Genomic DNA, 23,875 nt, shown 5'->3' on the forward strand with positions numbered 1-23,875 from the left:
GTCACTTTCCAATGATGGAAATGAGAGCAAACTGCTTTCAATTTAAAAATTTTTTTTAATTACAAAAGCTTATGGCAATAGGATATAGCTCAGAATCACTTTGATTACTGCCATCTATGCAATACAAAATGGTCCAATTTTCAGAGCCATCATCACTACCTTTGCTTCTTTCCTTCCTCAATCGTAAAATTTCACCAACGATGGCAGTTGTTTTTACTCTTCCATAACTATATAACAAAAGATCAAAATAAAATTAGTCCCATATGACATCATTATGACTATTAAATGCTAAAAAAAACTATTTTTGCATTTCTTCCTGTGCATATCCTTACAGTTATTTGTTTGCATATGTCTGATTACATTGCATTTTTAGCATTAGTAGAGGCATATTATGCAAAAAAGCAAGTTGCACAGCATCAGCTAAAAAAAAAACAAAAAACACCCCTTCCCATTTCACCTATCCATTGACTCCAAATGTTTGTGCAGTTCTGCTTTGAATATATTTAAGCTGTCAACCTCCACAATGACAAATGGAAGTTTGTTCCAGCAATATATCACCCACTGTCTGAAGGCAAATTTCCAAATATCTATTCTACAACTATCTTTCCTCAATTTGAATTTATGTCCCCTCAGGTGACTAGTCTCGAGACACTGCAATTTGCAGAACTTAAGCCTTTCTTTATATGAGCAGCCCTTTGTTCCATTCACCAAGCTCATTGCCCTTCTCTGTACTCGTTCCAGCAGCTCTATATCCTTTCTAAAATGAGATCTCCAGGCCTGTATACAGTACTCAAGGTGTGGCCTGACCATTGCCTTATACAAGGGAATAATCACCTCCTTATCCCTGCTAGAAAAATTCTTGTATATCATTGACAAGACACCATGAGCTACTCTTGCAGATTGTCTGCACTGCACAGAAAACTTCATAGCTAACTGCACAATTACCCCAGCTCTTTTTCATTCTCCACTACTCTGAGTGTAGTACCACACAGTTGATAAGTTACTGTGGGATTACTGCTACACATATGCAGTAGTTCTCAATTCTCTCCATAATATCTTCCGCTACCCCCAAGTTTCTCAAAACTTCCCCACACTTTCTCTCTTTTCACACCATCAAACACTTTCTTTATGTCCAAAAATGCCACCCATAGTTCTTTGTTGTGTTCATAATATTTTTCCATCAGTTGCCTGATGCAGAAAATTAGATCCATTGTTGATGTGCCAGGCCTAAAGCCATACTGTTCCTCAACCATCTGAGTTTCAATTGTTCCTCTTATCTTCCACTCTAACATTCTCTAGTAGAGCTTACTCACATGTGATATCAGTGTGATGTCTCTATAATTGGAACACTTCTTCCTGTTCCCTTCTTGAACAATGGGATGATCTTACCTTCTTTCCAGCACTTGTGAAACAGTCTGCATGTCCACTCTATCCCTGCCTCGCCTGTAGCTTTCAGCATCTCTCCCCAATTATCTTGTCCATAAAGATTTACCTGTCTTGATGTATTTCCATACATGCACCACATCACTCCAAGAAGGTCTGTCTGTTTTCTCTCTCTGTATCTTCTCCCTCATCCCCTCTTTTATAGTCATCCTGCCTTTGTCCTTTTTGCTGACTGTCCTGCATGTTCAACAGATTGTCGAAATACTAGTTCCATGTTTCTCTTATCTTTTCATCCTTGGTTATTAGGTTCTTACTCTCATGAGTAGGTATTTGCTCTGCTCAGGATCTCCTATTCTTGATCATGCCATAGAACATCTTTTTATTACCACTGATATCTTGTTGTAGAGTTTCACTGCATTCTTCCTGTCAAAGCCTTCTCTCCTTGTTGACTATCCTCTTAGCTTCCTTCTTGCAGTTTTATCTCTCTCTTTATTCTCCTCATTTCTATTCTATAAGCAGGTCCTGAATGCATTATTCTTGTTTTTTGTAGCCTCCCTTTTCCTCTCATTCCACCATAGAGTTTCTTTCAATCTCTTTCTATTGCTTGTCCTTCCACAAACCTGCTCTTTCAGCCCTACAATGCAGTCTTTGAATGCTTTCCATTCAGTGTTGACGCTGTTCACCACCGTCTTAGGTACAACTTTTCTGAACTGTTTTCTGAACATCATCCCTTTTTCCTCTTCTTTTAATTTCCACACTCGTAGTTTTCTCTCTCTTGTTACTTCGATCTCCTTCAATTTAGAGAATCTTATAACTCCAACAAGTAACCTATGGGCACTACCTAGGGAGGAAATACTTCAGATGACGTTGACATCCACAAATCTTCTATGTAGTTCCTTATTCACCAGTATACCGTCAATGAGGGATTCCTGTTGACTGTTCCATCCATATCATGTCACTTTGTGACTCTTCCTCTGCTTGAACCAGGTGTTTCCAATGACCAAGCTGTTCCATAAGCAAAAATCAACAGCCTCTCACTATCATCATTCCTAGGTCCCCATGATGTCCTCCAGTTCCTGTATCTCCACTCAGACTTTTGCATTCAGGTCACCCATAATGACTGTATCTCTGCTTTTGATGTTATGTTCGAGCTTGTTCTCAAACTCCAGCTTCTCCATTTCTTCGCAAGCAGCTTGGTGTTTTACCAAGCACAGCACTATACTATCCTCAATGTCTCACATCCATCCATTTGCAATGTCTCACATCCATCCATTTCTCTTTCTCGATACATCACCTCCAGACCAATAGAGGCAATAAGCCTACTCTTCTCTCTCTATACCCATTTCCTTTCCATTTTGATTCACTCGGTCCTAGTATGTTAAATTTTCTGTCCATTAATACATCTACACACTCCTCTATTTTCCTCGACAATGTCATAATATTGAGTGTGGGTAGTTTAATATTGGTTATCGTGCTGCTTGGTGTTGATCATGCATCATGCTGGGGGCCATCACAGATATCACCACCCCACCCAGATGGGATGTGTCACCAATTTTCTAGCTATGTTTAGAAAAATGGATGAATCCCTGCAAAACAAGCACATTTAGTTCTTGGAATGGCCAAAGCATTGTGTCAGATCTGATTGTGAAGGGTGGAGATTTTACCATAGATCTTTTAAGTTTTTTTCCATGCTCCTCCAACATGGAGAAATCTCTGCAAGCCATATAATTGTACTTACTTAAAGCTATTTATGAACAAGATTAGCAACTCATTGATAATAAGTCAGAAATTTCTGAGTTTGAGTTTCATTTCACTAAATAGGTTTACTGTTGGCAAAATTAAGTTTTAAATTTTCAAAACACAAAGGGGAAAAAGGCAAAATTGTCAAATACGGTAGACGTTATGTAAAAAAATGTGTGAAATGAAACAAATGTGTGAAACCTCTTGCCTTTTATCTATTAAGGGAATATAATTTTTTTTTTATATTGTACGAGTCGATTGCGGATTTAATTTCGGTCGATCACAACGAATTTTAAATATACAGTCATCCCTCGATTTGTGCACCTTGTGCAATGAAATTTTTGAGATGGTAGATCGTGGCACATTTTGAAGGAAAAAAGTAGATCACACCACCAATTAAGTTGGCCACTCCTGCTGTACTGTATATTTGCTTCTCCACGTACTATAAGTTATTTTTATCTTCTAAAGTGTAGCCTTTTTTACTTATGTACAGTACACTGCAATATTGAAATGCAGTTCTTCGTGGCTTCTTTACAACTATAATATGAAAAGCTGAAATCTGGGAAAGTCCAAGATCCAGGAAGGAACAAGTCTTGAGGGTGCCAAATTTGGGAGGTGTGACTAGTCATATCAGAACTACAGTAAAATTCTAGTTATCTGTAAACAGTTGGGACCGAGAGTATTTTGAATAGTCAATTCCTAATGCACTCTATCTACATATAAAAGGGAAACAAATAAAAAAATAATGAGAGAAAATTACAGTAACTTGCATTTATTATTTGCACATTACATACTATACATGATTATACAAATTAAAAATAATTGACAACGTTCTGCTGGTTGAACAAATAGTAAAATTTGTTCTCATTCAATTCTTCATATGAATTGGCCAATACAGTAATGACTGGATTGGCATCAGACTGCAATGGCTGTTGGTTTTCATGGTGTATGCATGTGCGTGCGTTCATCCCCCCCTTTCAATTTGTATGATTCAGATTAGTATACAGTGGTGAAACTATTTCCTCATTTGTCAAAAACTTATGTGGTTCATTACAGAAATAATAATTATATAATATCGGTGTGTAGATACACCATAGACAACTCTTAAGAAACTACAAAGTAGTTGTTGTAGGCATCATTTGCTCTTTCTCATATTGTGCTCTGCCTTCACGATGAGTTGCCATGATATTGCACTACCTCGAATAAGTAACACTTCACTAATAGAGAAGACTATTGTTACTTATTCTCAGTGAGTACCACCACCCAGACATGTTTCAAGGCTATTGGCCTATCATCAGTGGGTGGGCAGGTACTCTGGTATTGCAGACATGACGACCCAGTTGTGAAGATAATCACACAATATGAGAGATGCCAAAAGGTGTATATGACAATATTTAAAATAACTAAATGCACAAGGCATAATACATTAAGAGTTTAATATCTATATTATATCGGCCTTTGTAGTTTCTTAAAAGTTATCTATGGTGTATCTACACACCGATATTATATAGATATTAAACTCTTAATGTATTATGCCTTGTGCATTTAGTTATTTTAAATATTGTCATATACACCTTTTGGCATCTCTCATATTGTGTGATTATCTTCACAACTGGGTCGTCATGTCTGCAATACCAGGGTACCTGCCCACCCACTGATGATAGGCCAATAGCCTTGAAACATGTCTGGGTGGTGGTACTCACTGAGAATAAGTAACAATAGTCTTCTCTATTAGTGAAGCATTACTTATTCAAGGTAGTGCAATATCATGGCAACTCGTCGTGAAGGCAGAGCACAATACGAGAAAGAGCAAATGATGCCTACAACAACTACTTTGTAGTTTCTTAAGAGTTGTCATTGGTGTATCTACACACCGATATTATATAGATATTAAACTCTTAATGTATTATGCCTTGTGCATTTAGTTATTTTAAAGAAATAATAATGAACAGTTTATACTTTATAACAGTATTTAATACACTATACAAAGAAAACTAGTTTATGGAAAGATAAACTGAGGGATTATATATAAATAAAAATTTGAATACAAAGCTTATTTTAAAAAAAAAAGTTGGATATGGTTGTGAAAAAATTATAGCAAGTTGGGTAAATTATTCATGTAACCTCCATACAATACCAAGCACACTGATCATACAATGGGATAGTATTATAAAGAAGTGACATGCATCAAATTTACTCTTCTTTGTTTAATTTTTAATACTTTATATAAATGGAATTATGATTTTAATTTTATTCATGTGACAGTTGTATTTCTTACAGTTAAATGTGTCAATTTCTTTGGGTGAAATTAGAAGAAATAGCAAAAGTAAAAAAAATAAAATAAATAAATAATAAATTTCAAAAAACATTTTGGATAACTGAAATTTCAGATAAATGGGGTTCATATAACTAGAATGCTACTGTATCTTGAATGTTTTTTGTCACTCTAAGTAATTCACCGAAACAAATTCAGAACATTCTTTACTTTTTCACTCTCTGACAGTGTGAAATAGAAAGGCATACTGCAACAAGAGACTATTATTGAGACAATAAATATATATATTTATTCATATTTTACTTATATATATCATGAATTATTAGCTACCAGAAATCCTGTCTGCTCTATGTTATACTCAGCATGAATCTTCAAATTCATCAAAAGAGTACCTTCCAAAGGTGATACATATGGAACCTGGAATAAATGGGAAAACAGAATCAGACAAAAAAGCTACATAAGACTACATCAAGATGGGATACTGCTCAACAACAAACAATCAACTCTTATTAAACAAAAATTGAATAGCCTGGGCAAATTATTTCATAAAATTTAATTTGGAAATAAATTTTGAATGAACAAATCATTTTAAATATACAGTATAGGGAATAAAACATATATAGGGTGGTTCAGAAAGTCACTTGATAATTAATTGATAATATTTTTTTCTTTCACTTACCCATACAATGCACACTTCACTGGCTGTTGTTTTTCATGGTATACATTCATTTGCTGGTGAAATTATTTCTTAAATTGTCAATAATTGACAAATCAGGAAATGAAGAAATTAACTACAGAGACTACTATATAGTAACTTATCTCAGTTTCAGACTGGTTTCCTTTGACACACACACACTGAAGTTTCTGCAGAATGTTAGTGCACACTATTTTGCAGAACTCCTTATCATTATCAGCTTCATGTAATGCTGCTTCTATAAAAAGCTGAAGTTCTTCAAGTGATATCAGCTTTCTGATGAAAACTTTATAGTTTATCAGTTTTCTCTTTAACTATTCACTGAAGCCGACAGCATTTATTATTATAAATGACATGAAATTTATTTATCTAAAAATTAGAAACAACATGGAAATTAATTTTCTGGGAGGGAGGTGTGTAAACTTCCATTATAATGTTCCTGCATACTCTCCCACTTTTAACACTTTCTTTTGGTCCCATGGTCATGCCTACAAAGTGTCGTGCATTTCTTTTAATGTCTCAGCACTGCCATTAAAAACACTTTCACCACTTAAATCACTTTTTCTAAGGTCCAAAGAAGGAATAAACTTGGATATACCACTCCTCTTAATTTCTGGTTTTGGAGAAAACGATGATAGAAACTAAATTCTATTAATGATTCATGCGCAGTTTTTCTTGCTTCATTAAAATTGTTCCCAGTGCAAGTACTATTTCTTTATTTTGTATTTAACTCAAAGTTTTGAAGATAGAAAAGCCATCCTCTACAACAATAAATAGCTAGATATTTATTGTTGCAATTGTACGCTACTCTCAGCTTTCTTTTCCTTTTATTCAATATTCATATGCTTTCCTTGTGGGATGCAGACATTGTAGGAATAGCAGACACATGATGTCACACACATAAGTGATGCAGAATTTGAATAAGGGGAGTACAATGTATACAGGGAGGACAGACAGGACAGGAGGAAAGGTTATGCTCTTAGTTAAGAATAATAGTAAATTCATTGCACTGCCCACCCATGTCAACTGGGCAGTGCACCCAGTTGACATGGGTGGGCAAGTGCAACGTTGAGTCAGTTTGGTGTGACAAAAACACTGAAAAAAGCAAAAATAGGGTAGGAGTGTGGCACACCATTTACTGGCCCATTCTATTTTTCTGATGAGTACAACAAACAGCTGTACAGAAAAATAGAGTGGGCCAGTAAATCAAAATGTCTTATAATGGGGGATTTTAACCTTCCAGATATTGACTGGAACTTCTGGGTTGGTCGATCACAAGCCTTTTGTGGATTTATTGAATGACTGTTTTCTACAGCAGCAAATTAGAGAGGAAACAAAAGGAAGTAATACTCTTGATCTGGTTATCACCAGTGCATTAAGAACAATAGGTGGCAGTGATCACAGTACTGATCTGGGATTTAATTAAAGATGTAATTACCATCAAAGGTAAAGGGAAGGGTTTTTGCTTTCTTAAAGATGACTACAGTGGTCTCAGACAGATTTTAAATTTTCTACAGTGGGGCCAACTGATGATGTTACCAACAGCAAATTGTAAAAGAAAAATATTCAGGGAAGTAATCAAAGAAGCTACTAGGCTTTTTATACCAACAAAGAAATTCAAGGCTTAGACCTAAATGGATGTCAGAAGAACTACTGAGACATGTCCCAGAGAATAAAAGTGTATGGGATGCATATAAATTAACAGGTGATAGAGAAGCCTATGACAGATATAAATTAATCTGTAAACAAGTCACAAAGGAGGTTAGGCAAGCTAAGGCAAATTATTAGAAGTCTAATAATTGAATAAAAGTGTCCCACTGTAGAAAAGAATGCAAAGAAAAATAGCAAAGACTTCTATGCTTATATTAACAGTAAAATGAAGGGATTGAATCATATTGAGCCACCTGATGTCTAGGAATTAATTGTTGATGACCCTGCTCAGGTTGCGGACAAATTGAATAGGTATTTTGCATCTAAATTCCCGCATGAATTCTTTAGGGACAGTGATTATAATAGTTCATCAAACTCTGACAAGGAGCTAAATAACTTTGTGAAAACAGAAAGAAAATAGAGGAGGAATTGTTGCAGATGAAAAAAAGACATCTGGGGCAGATGGAATCTAATTATATTAAGGGAGGCAGCAAATGTAGTAAACAAATCCCTAGCCATAATTATGAGAGCATCCTTTGATTCAGGGGAGGTCTCTGTGGACTGGAGATGTGCAAATATATCCTCAATTCATAAGGGGGGGGGGGGTTAAAAAGGCAACGTAACTAGTCTAACAGGTCTGTTAGCTTAACAGACCTGTTAGGAAAATAATGGAATCACTGGTTAAAGAAGTAATGCAGGACTATTTGGGCAGGCATGCAATTATACTGCAGTCACAGCAAGAATTTGTGAAAGGGCAGTCTTGTCTAACCAATCTGATAGGTTACAATGATGCAGTGACCAAGGAGCTGGATGCAAAAAATTATATTAACACATACTCAGGACCCCTGGCTTGGCACACCCAGGGGTCCTGAGCTGGATGTCATCATTCTTCTCTTTCTTGGTGATTTCCTTCTACTTCTGACTCTCTCTCTCTCTCTCTCTCTCTCTCTCTCTCTCTCTCTCTCTCTCTCTCTCTCTCTCTCTCTCTCTCTCTCACACACACACAGGATAACTGAATTTTTTTTTTTTGGCTGGTGCAGCAAAAGCCTCTGGCTTTCTTGCACCATACAGCTAATAATAATAATAATAATATCCTCTCATTTCAGGTAAGCTTCTGATACCGTTGCACATAAAAGACTGATGTACAAACCGGAGCAGTATGAAATTAAAAATAAGTTACTGCTATGGATAAAAGGATGGTTAAGTGGAAAACGACAGGGTGGTTATTATTTTTATTATTAGCCATATGGTGCAAGGAAGCCTGAGGCTTATGCTGCACCAGGCAAAAAAAAAAAAAAAAAATTCTGAATTACCGAGAGAGAGAGAGAGAGAGAGAGAGAGAGAGAGAGAGAGAGAGAGAGAGAGAGAGAGAGAGAGAGAGAGAGAGAGAGAGAGAGAGAGAAGTAGAAGGGAATCACCAAGAAAGAGAAGAATGATGATTGGGTCCACTGTTGTCTTCAATATTTATCAATGATATTTATGAAGGTATAACAGACTTAATGTCTAAGTTTGCAAATCATACAAAGGTTGGCAGGATGGTTAACGACAGTCATAAGGGTAAGCTACTACAACAAAATTTAGGAAAATTGGATTGATGGGCTGACATATAGCAGTCATATTTTAACATTGACAAATGCAAGGAACTGCACACCTATTATGTCCTCTACATGCAAATGGAATGGGCAAGTAAGTGTGAATGTCTTATTATGGGTGATTTTAATTTTCCTCTAATTGATTGGAGCAAATGGGAAGGAAACAAGACATGGGGTAAAATTTTTAAAATCAACTAGATGATTGTTATATTGTTAGGGACCACTAAGGGCTGATGTTGAGTCTGGTCTTATTCCTAATTTCATAGATGATACTAAAGGATATCCAAGTTTCCCTTGGATAAGTCTGTTATGGTTTGAAGGAAAGAAGGGGAACAACATATTTATAAATATATATAAACTGTTAATATGATATATTTTCAACAGTCAGACCACACCACGAGTACTGTGTACAGGTCTGGAGGCCTCATTTTAGGAAGGATGTAGAGTTGCTAGAACGAGTATAAAGAAGGGCAACAAGATTGGTGAGGGGACAAAGGAATGCTCCTACCAAGAAAGGCTTAAGTTCTGCAAATTGCAGTGCCTGGAGAGTAGGCACCTGCGAGGTGATCTGATTGAGGTGTATAAGGCCTTGAATGGGTTGAGCAAGCTAAATGCTGATGGGATTCTTCCTCTAGCTGAGACTAAGAACCTTAGGGGACAATTTGAAATTCAGGAAAGATAGTTGTAGAATAGATGTGTGGAAATTTGACTTTAGCCAGTGGGTAGTTGATTGGTGGAACAGGCTTCCATCTTTTGTTGTGGAAGCTAATAGCCTAAATAAATTTAGGGATGAGCTGGATAGGCATTTGGAATGAATGGAGGGGTGAAACGGGAGAGTTTTTTTGTTTGGCTGATACTGCATAAGCTTGCTTTCTTGCATCGTATGCCTCTACTAATGCTAATGCTAATTTTCTCATAGTAATAAAGTAGCAATTACATACATTCATGCAGTTTCTTTTTTTATATTTTTAATGGCCTTTTATGTTGCTGTGTGTTTTTTTTTAAACAAAAAAGTGACTTAAAAAAAACTTACTTTTTCTAATGAATAGCCTTTACGATCACAGTTTTGGATGCTCAGACGTGTGGATCCAACAAGGGAAAAACTTGGCGTTCTCACAGCATTAGGACCACCAGGACTGGATATTGCTAGAAGATATTGTGTAGTTATGCCTAATGAAAAAGTACATACTTCAACATGCAAAAAAAAAAAAAAAATAAATAAATAAATAAATAAATATATAAAAACCTTTCAAAATTGTTTGGATCTGATAGCAGGAGGAAAACAGATTTTTCAAAAAAATTATAAATTTTTTTTTTTTTTAAAGTCTACACTGCACTATAAGTTAAACTTCACTGTGAACATATGCATCTTATATTAAAATAGAGACAAGATTATTTAGCATTACCATAGGCCAGTGTTTCTCAAAGGGTGTGCCGCGTCACATTAGTGTGCCGCAAAATTTTCCAAGTGTGCCGCGAAATTTAGAAATTTCTTCTTCTATGACTACGTAGGTGTGCCGCGAAATTTTTCTTCTTTGGAAAATGTGCCACGAGAGTAAAAAGATTGAGAAACATTGCCATAGGCTATCACATGTAGATTACCTAGCATTTTTCTGTCTGTGAATTTCTGTTCTGTTAGGTATCAACTCAACTGAATGTTGCTTCAAAATTAAGTTCTTTATTAATCTTCGTTACTTTCTAAATTAAGAGAGGGCATCATTCCTGGGCCATATGACATCCAATGCATATGATATGGCCATAGTAAGTTTTGCTCAATGGCTAACTGCACAAATATGGCAAATTATTTATTCTCAGGTGTTTATTATGTCCACTTTTGTTAAAAAAGATAAGAAGAAATTCACATAATCGGTAAAAAATTCTAATCTGAAATAGCCAGTGGTAGTTTTAATCTATATGCCAAATTGTTTATTCTCCACATCTCAAACTATTTTTGAGATATGGAGAATCCATATCTCAAAATATGGATTCTCCACCACAAATTCAGAGTTGGTAGTGATGTAATGAATAGAAAACTATCTATATATATATAAAGTAAAGTATGGATTATGTGGGAGGGGAAATTTTGATATATAAAGTAAGTACATTAAACTCCCGCTATTCGCAGTATCTGTATTCGCGGTCGCTGATTTAATATAAAACGAAACCTAAAAAAATGTCAATTTTATCAGTATGTGTTATGTGCTTGTCATGGAAGGTTTCGTAGTTGCTTTTAATTTATATGCTTATAAATTGAATAAATTTATCAATTTATAAATTGATATGCTTACAAAAGTGATAAATCTACCGTTTTGCAGTGTAAAACAGACTTTTTCGAGTGTATTAACGGAAGAAAGTGACTTTATTGTGGACAAGTTCTTTATAACCCATGCAAAATATGGCTACGAATAACAAGGGAAATGTGAAAAGATCAAAGAAGGTGATGACATTAGCGAATAAAATTGAGTTATTAGACAAAATTTCTAATGGTGAAAGTGTCTCCTCAGTGGCAAAACATTATAAAATCAGTGAGTCGACGGTACAATCAATCAAAAAATCGGAGAAAAAATCCGCCGTACTGTCCATGAAAACGTGCTAATTGCTTCAAAAATTTGCTCTGTAACTCCTGATGTTAAATTACAAAAAACGGAAAAGTTTTAAATCTGTGGATAGAAGACCGAACTCAAAATAAAATTCCGTTAAGTTCACTCATCATTCGTGAAAAGGCAAAACTCCTTTATCGACACTTTAGCGAAACAGGTGATAGTTCTGGAGGGATAAGTTTTTTAGCTAGCAAAGGCGCTGGTTTGAAAGATTTGTTTGAAATTTCTAATAAATATTACATTTTAATATTAAACTGTTTCTTATTTTCATTTCGATGCCATATGCTTGCATTTCACTATGTACATAGTCATATTATGAAGGTACATATAATACATACATAGACAAAATTTTAGACTAGTTTTTCTTATATACTGTATTTCATACTTTGGAACGGAACCCCTTTATTACTATGGGAGCCATAACTCAGTATTCGCGTTTTCGGTATTCGCGGCATTTCTCAGGAACGTAATCCCCGCGAATAGCGGGGGTTTACTGTAATTACTTTCTAAAAAAAATAAGTAATAACTCTTTTTTTTTTTTTTTTTTTTTATATCAGATATACACAGATTAACATTAGTCTTTCAATACTAACAACAATCACATGGAACTAATGAAGTTCATCAAAACTTGGCATAGAAGTGAATAGGTTATTGTTGTAGGGTTTAGGAATATCAGTGACTTATAGACCATATTGCAATGTTGGGTATGTCTGTGCAACCATGTGTTGTATCTTATGTAGGGCAGCTCCTGAACATTAGATCCACTCCACCATTGTAATCTGTTATGATAGAAAACTCTGCAAAATGACCAGAAATGATATTGTTATGCAGTGTATTTTGTGTTATTTAGTTGTTTCTTCCTGGCGATCACTCCTACTACAAAGTAGGAGTGATCGCCAGGAGGGGTGCAGGTTGCCCATGCCATGAGGAGGTGAGTCACAAGGGTAACTAAGAGTTAGAACATGTGCATGTATACTTGCAAGTACACCAATTCTAGTAATGTAAATAAATTTTATGAATTTGAAGTACTAATTAAGGCATCAAATGCAGACATTGTAGGAATAGGAGAAACTGTGTTACTCAGACATAATGCTGAATTTGAATATGGGGAGTACCAATGTATACAGGAAAGGCAAAGCACAGGAGAGTTGGAAGGGTTATGTTCACTCACACATTAACAAGACTTGTGTATTTCTTGGATGATTGTTTCCTACAGCAGCAGGTTTGAGAATTAACAAGAGAAAGCAATACTCTTGATGTGGTTATCAGTAGTAATTCTTCATGCATTAAGAATCTGCAAGTAAAAATCCATTGTACTACTACTACTACTAGTTCCTACAGGAACTAGTAGTTGTTCAGAAATGGGGAACATGGTATGTAAAAAGGATAAGTGAAACAGGACCAGGGTATGTCTGCCAGGGGCAAAGGTTGATGACGTAGAGCGGATATCATCTTTTAAGGGCACAAAAGGTTATATAGTTGTACATGTTAGCACTAATGATATCAAGAGTAGGATACCGGCAGAATTACTTAACAAGTACAGGTCACTGTTGAAAAAAAGCTGTGAATTAGGGTTCAATTTGAAAGTGTCTGCAATTCTGCCCAGACACAATAGGAGGGAGTATATGATGAGAGCCTTGTCGATCAATTCGGCCCTGGAAAGATTGTGCAAGGTAAAAGGGGCAGAATTTTTTTCAGCCTAGTCTGTACTTATTAACAGGAGAGACTGCTTCTACAGGGATGGGATACACTTAAATAGAAAGGGTGCAAGAATATTTGCTGATGCTATCGAGGCAGTGTTAGGTGGGTTGGAAAACTGCTAGTTTGGGGGGATACAAGGACTAATAGATTAACTGCAGCCATTGGCAGAGGTGAAAGTGATTCTTGCACTGCTTCTATTGGAATGAGCAGCAGCCTGGAATATAAGATGCAGGGTATTTCAGAGACTGCTGGGAGTCATTGCGGTACAAGTAAACGCATGGGTTGTGTTAGGGTAGCTAAGAATAGGAACATGTGCATGTATACTTGCGAGTACATCAATGCTAGGAGTTTGGTAAATAAATTTGATGAATTTGAGGTATTTCTCAAAACATTAAAGGCAGATATTGTTAGGATATCAGAGACATAGTGTCACACAGATATAAGGAATGCAGAACTGGAATTTGGGGAGTACAATGTGTACAGAAAGGATAGACAGGATAGAAAGGGAAGAAGGGTTATGCTATTAGTTAAGAAACACATAAAATCCAAGGACGTGAAGCCAGTTGACATTGCTCGACAGTGCAGTGTTGAGTCAGTTTGGTGTGACATAAGCATTGGGAGATCAAAATTGAGAGTAGGAGTGTGCTAAAGGCCTAATGGCTCTGATGAGTATAATAATAAACTGTAGAGGGAAATAGAGTGGGCCAGTAAATCAGTCTTATAATGGGGGATTTTAATTTCCCAGATATTGACTGGAATTTGTGGGTTGGTCACTCACACACTAGCAAGGCTTTTGTGGATTTATTGGATGATTGTTTTCTACATCAGCATGTCCGGGAGGGAACTAGAGGGTGTAATACTCTTGATCTGATTATTAGTAGTGATTTTTCTTGCATTAAGAACCTGCAGATAAAGGGAACCACTAGGTGGCAGTGATCACAGTGTGCTGAAGTGGGATTTACTCAAAGAGGTAACTACCATCAGTGGTAAAGGGAAGGGTTTTTGCTTTCGTAAAGGCGACTACGATGGTCTGAGACAGTATTTAAACTCTATACAGTGGGACCAGCTGATGATGTTACCAACAGCAAATTCAAAATGGGAAGCATTCAAAGAACTTATCTTGGAAGCTACTAGGCTTTACATACCAACTAAGAAATATTGTTCAAGGTTTAGGCCTAAATGGATATCAGATGAACTAATGAGACATATGGCAGAAAAGAAAAATGTATGGGATACATATAAATTAATGGGTGACATGGAAGCCTATGATAGATATAAGCTGGTCTGTAACCATGTCACAAAGGAGATTAAGCAGGCAAAGGCAGATTATGAGAAATCCTTGGCAAAGGATGCAAAGAAAAACAGAAAAGAATTCTTTACCTATATAAACTCTAGAAGGAAAGGGATGAAACAGATTGGTCCACTGGATATTGATGGTTCAACAGTTGAGGATCCTGCTCAGGTGGCTAACAAACTAAACGAGTATTTTGCATCTACATTCACACATGAGGAGTTATTCAGGAAGGAGAATGCCAGAGGTGAAGTAAACTCTGGCAGTGAGCTAGATGATTTTGTAATAACTGAGAGGAAAGTGGAGGAGAAATTGTTGAGGATAAACATAAAAAAGGCACCCAGGGCGGATGGGATCTATCCAGCTATATTAAAGGAGGCAGCAAAGGAAGTAAGCAAACTCTTAGCCATAATTATGAGAGCTTCTTTGGACTCAGAGGAGAGATACCCATAGACTGGAGTTGTGCAAATGTGACCCCAACTCACAAAGAAGGATCAAAGGCTGACACAAGTAATTATAGACCTGTGAGTTTAACTTCTGTTCCAGGAAAATTAATGGAGGCACTGGTTAAAGAAGCACTGCAGGATCACCTAGACAAGACTTCAGTTATAGCTCAGACACAGCATGGTTTTGTTAAGGGAAAGTCTTGCCTGACCAATTTGATTGGATATTATGATGCAGTCACAAAAGAACTAGATGCAGAGAATAACTTTGATATTATATATTTGGATCTTAGAAAGGCTTTTGGTACTGTTGCACATGGAAGACTGCTGCACAAATTGGAGCAGTGTGGCATTGGAGGCAAATTGCTGCTATGGATAAAGGGATATTTGAGGGGGAGAAGACAGAGTGGTAATCAATGGACACTGCTCATCGTGGACTAATGTTATTAGTTGAGTTCCTCAGGGTTCAGTTCAGTGTTGGGTCCATTATTGTTTTCTGTATTTATAAATGATACTGATGATGGTATATCAAGCTTAATGTCCAAATTTGCAGAAGATACAAAGGTTGGCAGGGTTGTTAAGGACACTACTGACGCTATGCTGCTGGAACAGGATCTGAAAAGGTTGAGCAGATGGGCTGAGAGGTGGCAAATGAAGTTTAACATTGACAAATGTAAAGTACTATATATGGGAAACAGTAACCCCAGACCAACATACCAACTCTGTGGGACAACATTGACAGTGGTAGATAATGAATAGGACCTAGGGATAATTGTGCAGACAGATATGAAGTTTTCTGAGCAGTGCAGATGGGCTGCAAGAGTAGCTCATGTTGATGATATACAGGAAAATGCCTTGTTGATGATATAAGGAATTTTTCTAGCAGGCATAAGGAGGTGATTATCCCCTTGTATAAGGCAATGGTCAGGCCACACCTTGAGTACTGTATACAGGTCTAGAGGCCTCATTTCAAGAAGGATGTAGAGCTGGCTGGAACGAGTACAGAGAAGGGCAACAAGATTAGTGAATGGAACAAAGGGTTGCTGTTAAGTTTTGCAAATTACTGTGTCTGGAGACCAGGCACCGGCAAGGTAATCTAATAGAGGTGTATAAAGCCATGAACGGTTTGAGTATGCTCAATGCCAATGGGGTCCTTCCTCTTGCTCAGAATAATCACCTGAGAGGGCATAAATTCCAATTGAGGAAAGACAGATGCAGGACAGATGTGCAGAAATTTGCCTTTAGCCATCGGGTAGTTGGTTGGTGGAACAGACTTCCATCCCTTGTTGTGGAAGTTGATAGCCTAAATAAATTTAAGGCTCAGCTGGACAAGTATTTCGAACGAATGGAGGGGTGAAATGAGAGTGTTTTTTTTTTTTTTTTTTTTTTGGCTGATGCTGCATAAGCTTGCTTTCTTGCATCATGTCTCTACTAATGCTAATACTAATGAGGAATTTAATTAAGACATACTGTCAAGGGTAAAGGAAAAACTCAGATAGTTTTTAAATTGGGACCAACTGATGGTGTTACCAACAGCAAATTCTAAATGGGAAGCATTCAGGGAAGAAATCATAGAAGCTACTAGGCTTTTCATACCAAAAAAAGGAATACTATTCAAGGCTTAGACTTAAACGGATGTCAGACGAACTATTGGGAAACGTATAAATGGGATGCATATAAATTATCAGGTGATACAGGAGTCTATGATAGATATAAATTAGTCTGTGATAAAGTCACAAAGAAGGTGAGGAACGCTAAGGTAGATGAGATGTCTCTGGCAAAGAATGCAAAGAATTCTATGCTTATATTAACAGTAGAAAGAAAGGGTCAAATCACGTTGGGACACTTCACATCTATAGTCCATAGATGTGAAGTGTCCCAATGGGTTGATGACCCTGCTCACGTTGGGGACAAATTACATGGGTATTTTGCATCTACATTCACACATGAGGAATTCTTTAGGGAAGGGGATGCCAGAAGTTTATCAAACTCTAACAAGGAGCTAAATGACTTTGTGATAACTGAAAGGAAAGTGGAGGAGAAATTGTTGAAGATGGACTTAAAAAAGGCACATGGGGTAGATGGAATCTATCCAATTATATTAAGGGAGGCATGAAAAGAGGTAAACAAATCCTTAGTTATAATTATGAGAGCATACTTGGTTTCAGGAGCGGCTGCTATGGACCGGAGACATTTGAATATATCCCCAATTCATAGAAGGGAATCAAAAGATGATGTAACTACAGACCTGTTAGCTTTATGTCTATTCCAGGGAAAATAATGGAATCACTGGTTAAAGAAGTAATGCAGGACTATTTGGACAGGCCTGCAATTATACTGCAATAACAGCATGGATTTCTTAAGGGGTAGTCTTGTTTAACCAATCTGATAGGTTACTATGATGCAATGACCAAGGAACTGGATGCAAAAAATAATTTTGACATCATATACTTGGATTTCAGAAAGGCTGTTCATACTGTTGCACATAAAAGTTTAATGTATAAACTGGAGCAATGTGGCATTGAGGGCAAGTTATTATGGATAAAGGGATGGTTAAGTAGAAGACAGAGGGTGTTTATCAATGGGCACTGCTCTTAGTCGTGGAGTTCCCCAGGGTCCATTGCTGGGTCCATTGTTGTTTTCAATATTTATTAATGGTATTGATGAAGGTATATCAAGCTTAATGTCTAAGTTTTCAGATGATAAAAAAGGTTAGCAGGGTGGTTAATGACAGTCATCAGGGTGAGCTACTGTAACAAGATCTAGGAACATTGGGTCAATGGGTGGAATTAACACTGACAAATGTAAGGTAATGCGTATGGGTAGCAGTAACCCAAGAGTAACTTTTCAACTGTGTGGTACTACATTTAGGTTAGTGGAGAATGAAAAAGACCTGGGGGTAACTGTTTTTGTCATACATGAAATTTTCTGAGCAGTGCAGACATGCTGCCAGGACAGCTCATGGGATTTTGTCAATGATATGCAGAAACTATGCTAAGAAGGATAAGGAGGTGATTATCCCTTTTATAAGACCATGGTTAGGCTGCATCTAGGGAACTGTATACAGATCTGGGTGCTCCACTTTAGACAGAATGTAGATCTGCTGGAATGGGTGCAAGGAGACTAGGCACATGTGGGGAGATCTGATTGAGGTGTTTTAAGCCTTGAATGGATTGAGTAAACAATGTTAATCACAATCTTCCACTTGACCACTCCTTTCACTTGAGATTGACTAAGTACAGCCCAACTGAGGAAGTCTTTGAAATTCCTATAGGAGGGCACAGCTGCCCATTGACTTTCAAACTGGAGATCACATGATTTTAAGCAGAAGGAAAACAAACTTTTGTGCAAAAACAGGATATTTTTCAGAAACAGTGAGATTATATTAAAATGTACATTTTATATAAAAACACAGCAGTAGGACTGATTGTGTTCTCAAATATTAAATTACCTAGGATTATTTTTGAATGTGGATTTCTGTTTGGATTGTCTGTTAGACATCAGCTGATTATGACTTGAGAAAGATACTGTTGGAGATTTTGCATCTCATGAGAAATGTTGAGTCAAAGTTTGTTTAATGCAATGGCACAACTATTCAGACTTGGCTGTCAGGAGCATTTCCAAAGCGATACTGTGGGGGGGGGGTCTGAATTCAGGCATTACCATTAAGAATTATTAAAATGACAAGAATAACCTGGGATAATTCGTTATATTTGATGCTTCCATATGCACTTATCAGTTCCCCAACAAAGGACCACTGTACAAGTATCCTTTCTTCTTTCATAATAGCATCTTGTAGGCTCTGACACAACTGAAATGATTCTGCCAAACATCTATTGCTTCATCTGTGTCTCTATCTTTAACAGTACAATTTTCCAATTTGAAGTAGCAGAAATACTGGAAACCTAGCCAGAAAAAAGTTAAAATTTAAAATGATGCACTGCCGGTCAATGAAATTTGTGCACCATGTAGCCACAAGCATCTAACATGGTATGGACATATAAAACGGATGCAAGAAAACAGATATCCAAAGTATATCCTGGAATGGATACCTCCTGGAAGAAGGAGAAGAGGAAGACCTAGGAGGACATGGATGGATGGAGTACGGGAGTGCATGACAGCCCGAGGCTTAACCGACCAAGACACCTTGAACCGCACTTTATGGCGGGAAAAAATTCCTAACAAGAAATAACTTGTAGGCTGAGGAACCCCACTGTAAATGGAAACACTCCTGTTGAAGAAGATGTAGTCACAAGAGCAATAAAGTACTTCCTCACTGAACAAAAGAAATGAAACCTCTCTTGTTTCAGACTCTCATGACACTGGCAGTACAAATGCAATGATTAAGTTACCCCAGAGGCTCACATCTGGTGAGTATGGGCTTGGCACAATCAAGGTCCTGAGCTGGATATCATCATTCTTCTCTTTTTTGGTGATTTTCTCTCTCTCTCTCTCTCTCTCTCTCTCTCTCTCTCTCTCTCTCTCTCTCTCTCTCTCTCTCTCTCTCTCTCTCTGTGTCTGGGAAACTCAGAAATTTTTTTTGGCTGGTGCAGTATAAGCTCGGGCTTCCTTGCACCATATGGCTGCTAATAATAATAATAAGTCAGAATCATCCTTCTTGTTTAGTCTGCTATAGTAATCAACTTTCAAAATAGATTTGGAAGATTTAAAAACCACTGGTATAATAAATCTGCACATATCATTCTTCAACATAACTAAAAACAATTCTACTAGATCGATGTGAACATGTGCGCTCTGGATTAAAGTGGTCCACTGCACTTCAATTCAATCAAATTCAATACACCATGGATATAGGATCAAAGAGTTAAATTTTAAATGTTATGTCATCAACAGTGAATGTTATTTCTTTTAAATGTTATGCCATCAAATGTTAGCATAACATTTAAAAGAAACAAACAAATTTCTTTATTCAAGCCAGAAAACAGGAACATGAACAGCAGACTTTCTCCACACGTGATAATAATGTGTTTAAAAACATCAACTTGTTTGGCCTTTTAGAATTGCTTTCGGCAGAAATTCGCAATTCAGTTCTTTTGGATATTGATTTTTATGAGTGAGTAGCACTCAATAATGATCACTTGTTGCGCTTTTCAATTTCATAACTCTGAAAAGTGTCCAACTCCTCTTCTCATCATTTCTAACCTCTTCTTTAAAGACTTGTCACAACTGTGTGCACATGCTTTAAACACTTTTTTACTTCAGTGGCATGGATTAATTGAAATTGTTTAAATCTATCATTCCCTTTAGCACTTCTACATAGTAGTAAATGTCCAGCAAATATTTACCTGCTTTCACAGGAAGGCATGCAACCCCCTTTTCACTGCACAAATTAAAGAGAGGAGATTGAGGCCTACTATGGCAAGAGCATTAACTAAGTCAAAGAGGTTTATGAAGGAATCCTACATGCTGCCCAATAATAGCATTGAAAGAAAGCTATATTTGATTTGAAATTTTTTTTATTATTATGAAACCTGCAATTTGTAATTCCCTTGATTACTGCCATCTGTGGAAATTGAAAGTGACCAATTTTTCTGAGCCATTACTGTTTCTTCTTTTCCCATTAGTACAATTTCACTAACAATGTGCTTGCATGTTTAACACAACTCAGTGGAAGATTATGTCTATGAAAAAAGATGCAAATAAACATTCAGTATGTAAAACATCAATGTTACTATAAAATGGTATATGTATTTTTGCATTTCTCTCTACGCATTGCGTGCTGCTCCTTACAGTTATTTGTTTGCAAATAAGTGTAAATTGTCTGTATTTCCAGTTGCTTGAAATTGAAAAAAAAAAAAAAAAAAAAAAAATATATATATATATATATCACATCTACACACAGTATAGAAGGTGAATGGGTTATACACTGAGTGATCACTGAATTATGACCACCCCAAGAAAACTGAATGCGACCCGTTGACCACGTGAGGTACGAGAGAGCAGAGTTAGTCGACCTACATAACACAGATAAGGTGTCAGTGGTTCAGTAGGTAGTAAAATTCCAAGTGTGATGGGTAAAAGGAAGGATTTATCGGACTTTGATAAAGGACAGATTGTGAGTGCTCGATGAGCTGGTGCATCAATTTCCCAAACGGCTGAACTGGTGGGATGTTCAAGAGCCGCCGTAGTTAGTGTACCAGGACTGCCATCAAAACTGCAAAGGTCAGCGAAAGGTTGATGTTAGAAGTGAGTGCCAGGTTTGACGACTCGTACAGGCGAACAGGTGCAGCACTGTTGAAGAGTTGACTACCCAATACAACGTGCCAGATATTGTTCCAACCCGGAACAATATCTGGCATGACCATGCATCACACGCTCTCACGTATGGGCTATACTAGCAGACGAGCCTAATGACATCCTCTCCTAACCAAGGTTCAGTGGCGTAAAAGACTTGTCTGGTGCAAAGAGCATGCAAGTTGGATGCTAGAAGACTGGAAGGTGTGCTGGTCGGATGAGTCATGTTATTTACTTCACACCATGGATGGTTGTGTACGGATTTGGCATCAACAACATAAGGCTCTTCATCCATCATGCATGGTATCAAAAGTGCAGGCCAGTGGACGCAGTTATATGGTGTGGGGCTTGTTTCACTGGCAGGAACTTAGACCACTGGTGCATGTGGAACAACATATCAGTGGTCTCCACTATCAACTGCTTGCTGACCGTGTACATCCTGCTATGTTACACTTTACCCCGAATGGCGATTGTGTCTTCCAAGATGACAATGCGCCGAGCCATTGGGCACTTGTGCAGGAATGGTTTGAGGAACACAGTTCTGACTTCAAGCATATCGATTGGCCTCCGAACTCTCCCGATATCAATCCCATAGAGCACTTGTGGGACATTATGGAAAGGTATATCAGGCATCTGGATACACCAATCACCTCCATATCTGCATTGCTGCCTGCATTACACACAGCTTGGTTGGCCATACCGCCCAAACGCTTCCGACATCTTGTTGAATCAATGCCAGGTTGGAAACCTGCTGTACTGAGGGCAAAAGGAGGACCTACGAAGTATTAAGCAGGTGGTCATAATTCAGGGATCACTTAGTGTATATTTCAGATTTTACAATACAAGGAAAATCTTGCATATATGTCTTCTGAAATTTTACGTTGCATTTCTCTGGCATCTTATTGAAAGATACTATTTATTAGTTTTGCACCAATCACCAATCTGGATACACCAATCACCTACATATCTGCATTGCTGCCTGCATTACACACAGCTTGGTTGGCCATACCGCCCGAACGCTTCCGACATCTTGTTGAATCAATGCCAGGTTGGAAACCTGCTGTACTGAGGGCAAAAGGAGGACCTACGAAGTATTAAGTAGGTGGTCATAATTCAGGGATCACTTAGTGTATATTTCAGATTTTACAATACAAGGAAAATCTTGCATATATGTCTTCTGAAATTTTACGTTGCATTTCTCTGGCATCTTATTGAAAGATACTATTTATTAGTTTTGCACCACACAAGTACAATGAAACGCGTGTATCAAAGAGAACAAGACTAGTATCCCATATCTTCATTTTACAATGTAGACTAACATACCAGCCAATTCCTTGACAAAAAAAATATGAAATTCGCAAAAAAATTAGTTTTAAAAAATTCCGATACTAAAAAGGGTTTAGTGCTGAAAGTGCTACACCCTTTTTAATATCGGAATCAGGTTTGGTGCTGAAAGCACTAAACCTGCACTAAGACTACAGGAAATTTAACAAGTTAGTGCAAAGCATCATTTTAGTTCGTAGTAAATCACTGAAGTAGATGAAATGGCATTATTTGTTGTCTAGTAAATTTCCTGCAGGCAGAGGCTTTCAGCCTTAAAACATTTTTAGTACTTTATTAGTGCACACCATCTGACATCTCTCATATTGTGGAGTTAAACTTCATAACTAGGTTGTCATTCACTGTGTCAGGGGAGTACCATCCACCCACCGATGAGAGGCCAACAAGCTTTGAAATTATGCCATCTGGGTGGTCATATCTGCTGAGAATAATTAACATTAGTCTTCTCTACTGGCAACGCTTTGCTTATTCAATGTGGTGCAATATCAAGCAACTCGTTGTGAAGGCATTCACAATAAGCTGTAACAAAAATGTCACTTAACCTATTTCAGTGATTTACCACCAATTAAAATGATGCTTTGCACTAACTTCTTCATCTAAAAATTCCAATTGTTTTATTAATTTTTACAAAAAGAAAGAGACTGAGAAAAACAGAGTTTTTTGCAGAATGACAGAGAAACGCTGTTGTTCTGCAACAATTCTAATCATCATAATATATTTTTCACAAAATATATTATGATGATGAGACAGAGAAGACAATACATACAGTAACAATGAGTTTGTTTTTTTCTGCTTCTCCTTCTTTGCATTTTTCCCCTTTTTTTGCTTTATTTTTGAAAATAATCTTACTTTTACTGTTCAACAAGATGCAAACTCAAATAGGAAAAATATTTTAAAACATTCTTTACAC

At 37.1% G+C, this 23,875-nt stretch overlaps 1 protein-coding gene across 2 annotated transcripts in view; it reads right to left on the reverse strand.

Moving 5' to 3' along the window:
* The window catches only part of LOC150079136 (uncharacterized), a 381,717-nt gene that overhangs the window by 64,418 nt on the left and 293,424 nt on the right, over nt 1-23,875 (reverse strand). For both annotated transcript variants that reach the window (XM_090382718.1, XM_090382717.1), the window contains exons 16-17: nt 10,368-10,480; nt 5,729-5,815 (exon numbers count right to left, since the gene is read on the reverse strand). In XM_090382718.1, the coding sequence (XP_090238844.1) occupies nt 5,729-5,815; nt 10,368-10,480 (200 nt within the window). The remainder of the gene's footprint in view (nt 1-5,728; nt 5,816-10,367; nt 10,481-23,875) is intronic.

Source organism: Mastigoproctus giganteus, chromosome 10, assembly GCF_048544385.1.
Source record: "Mastigoproctus giganteus isolate SK-2022 chromosome 10, ASM4854438v1, whole genome shotgun sequence".
Taxonomy (NCBI): Eukaryota; Metazoa; Arthropoda; class Arachnida; order Uropygi; family Thelyphonidae; genus Mastigoproctus; species Mastigoproctus giganteus.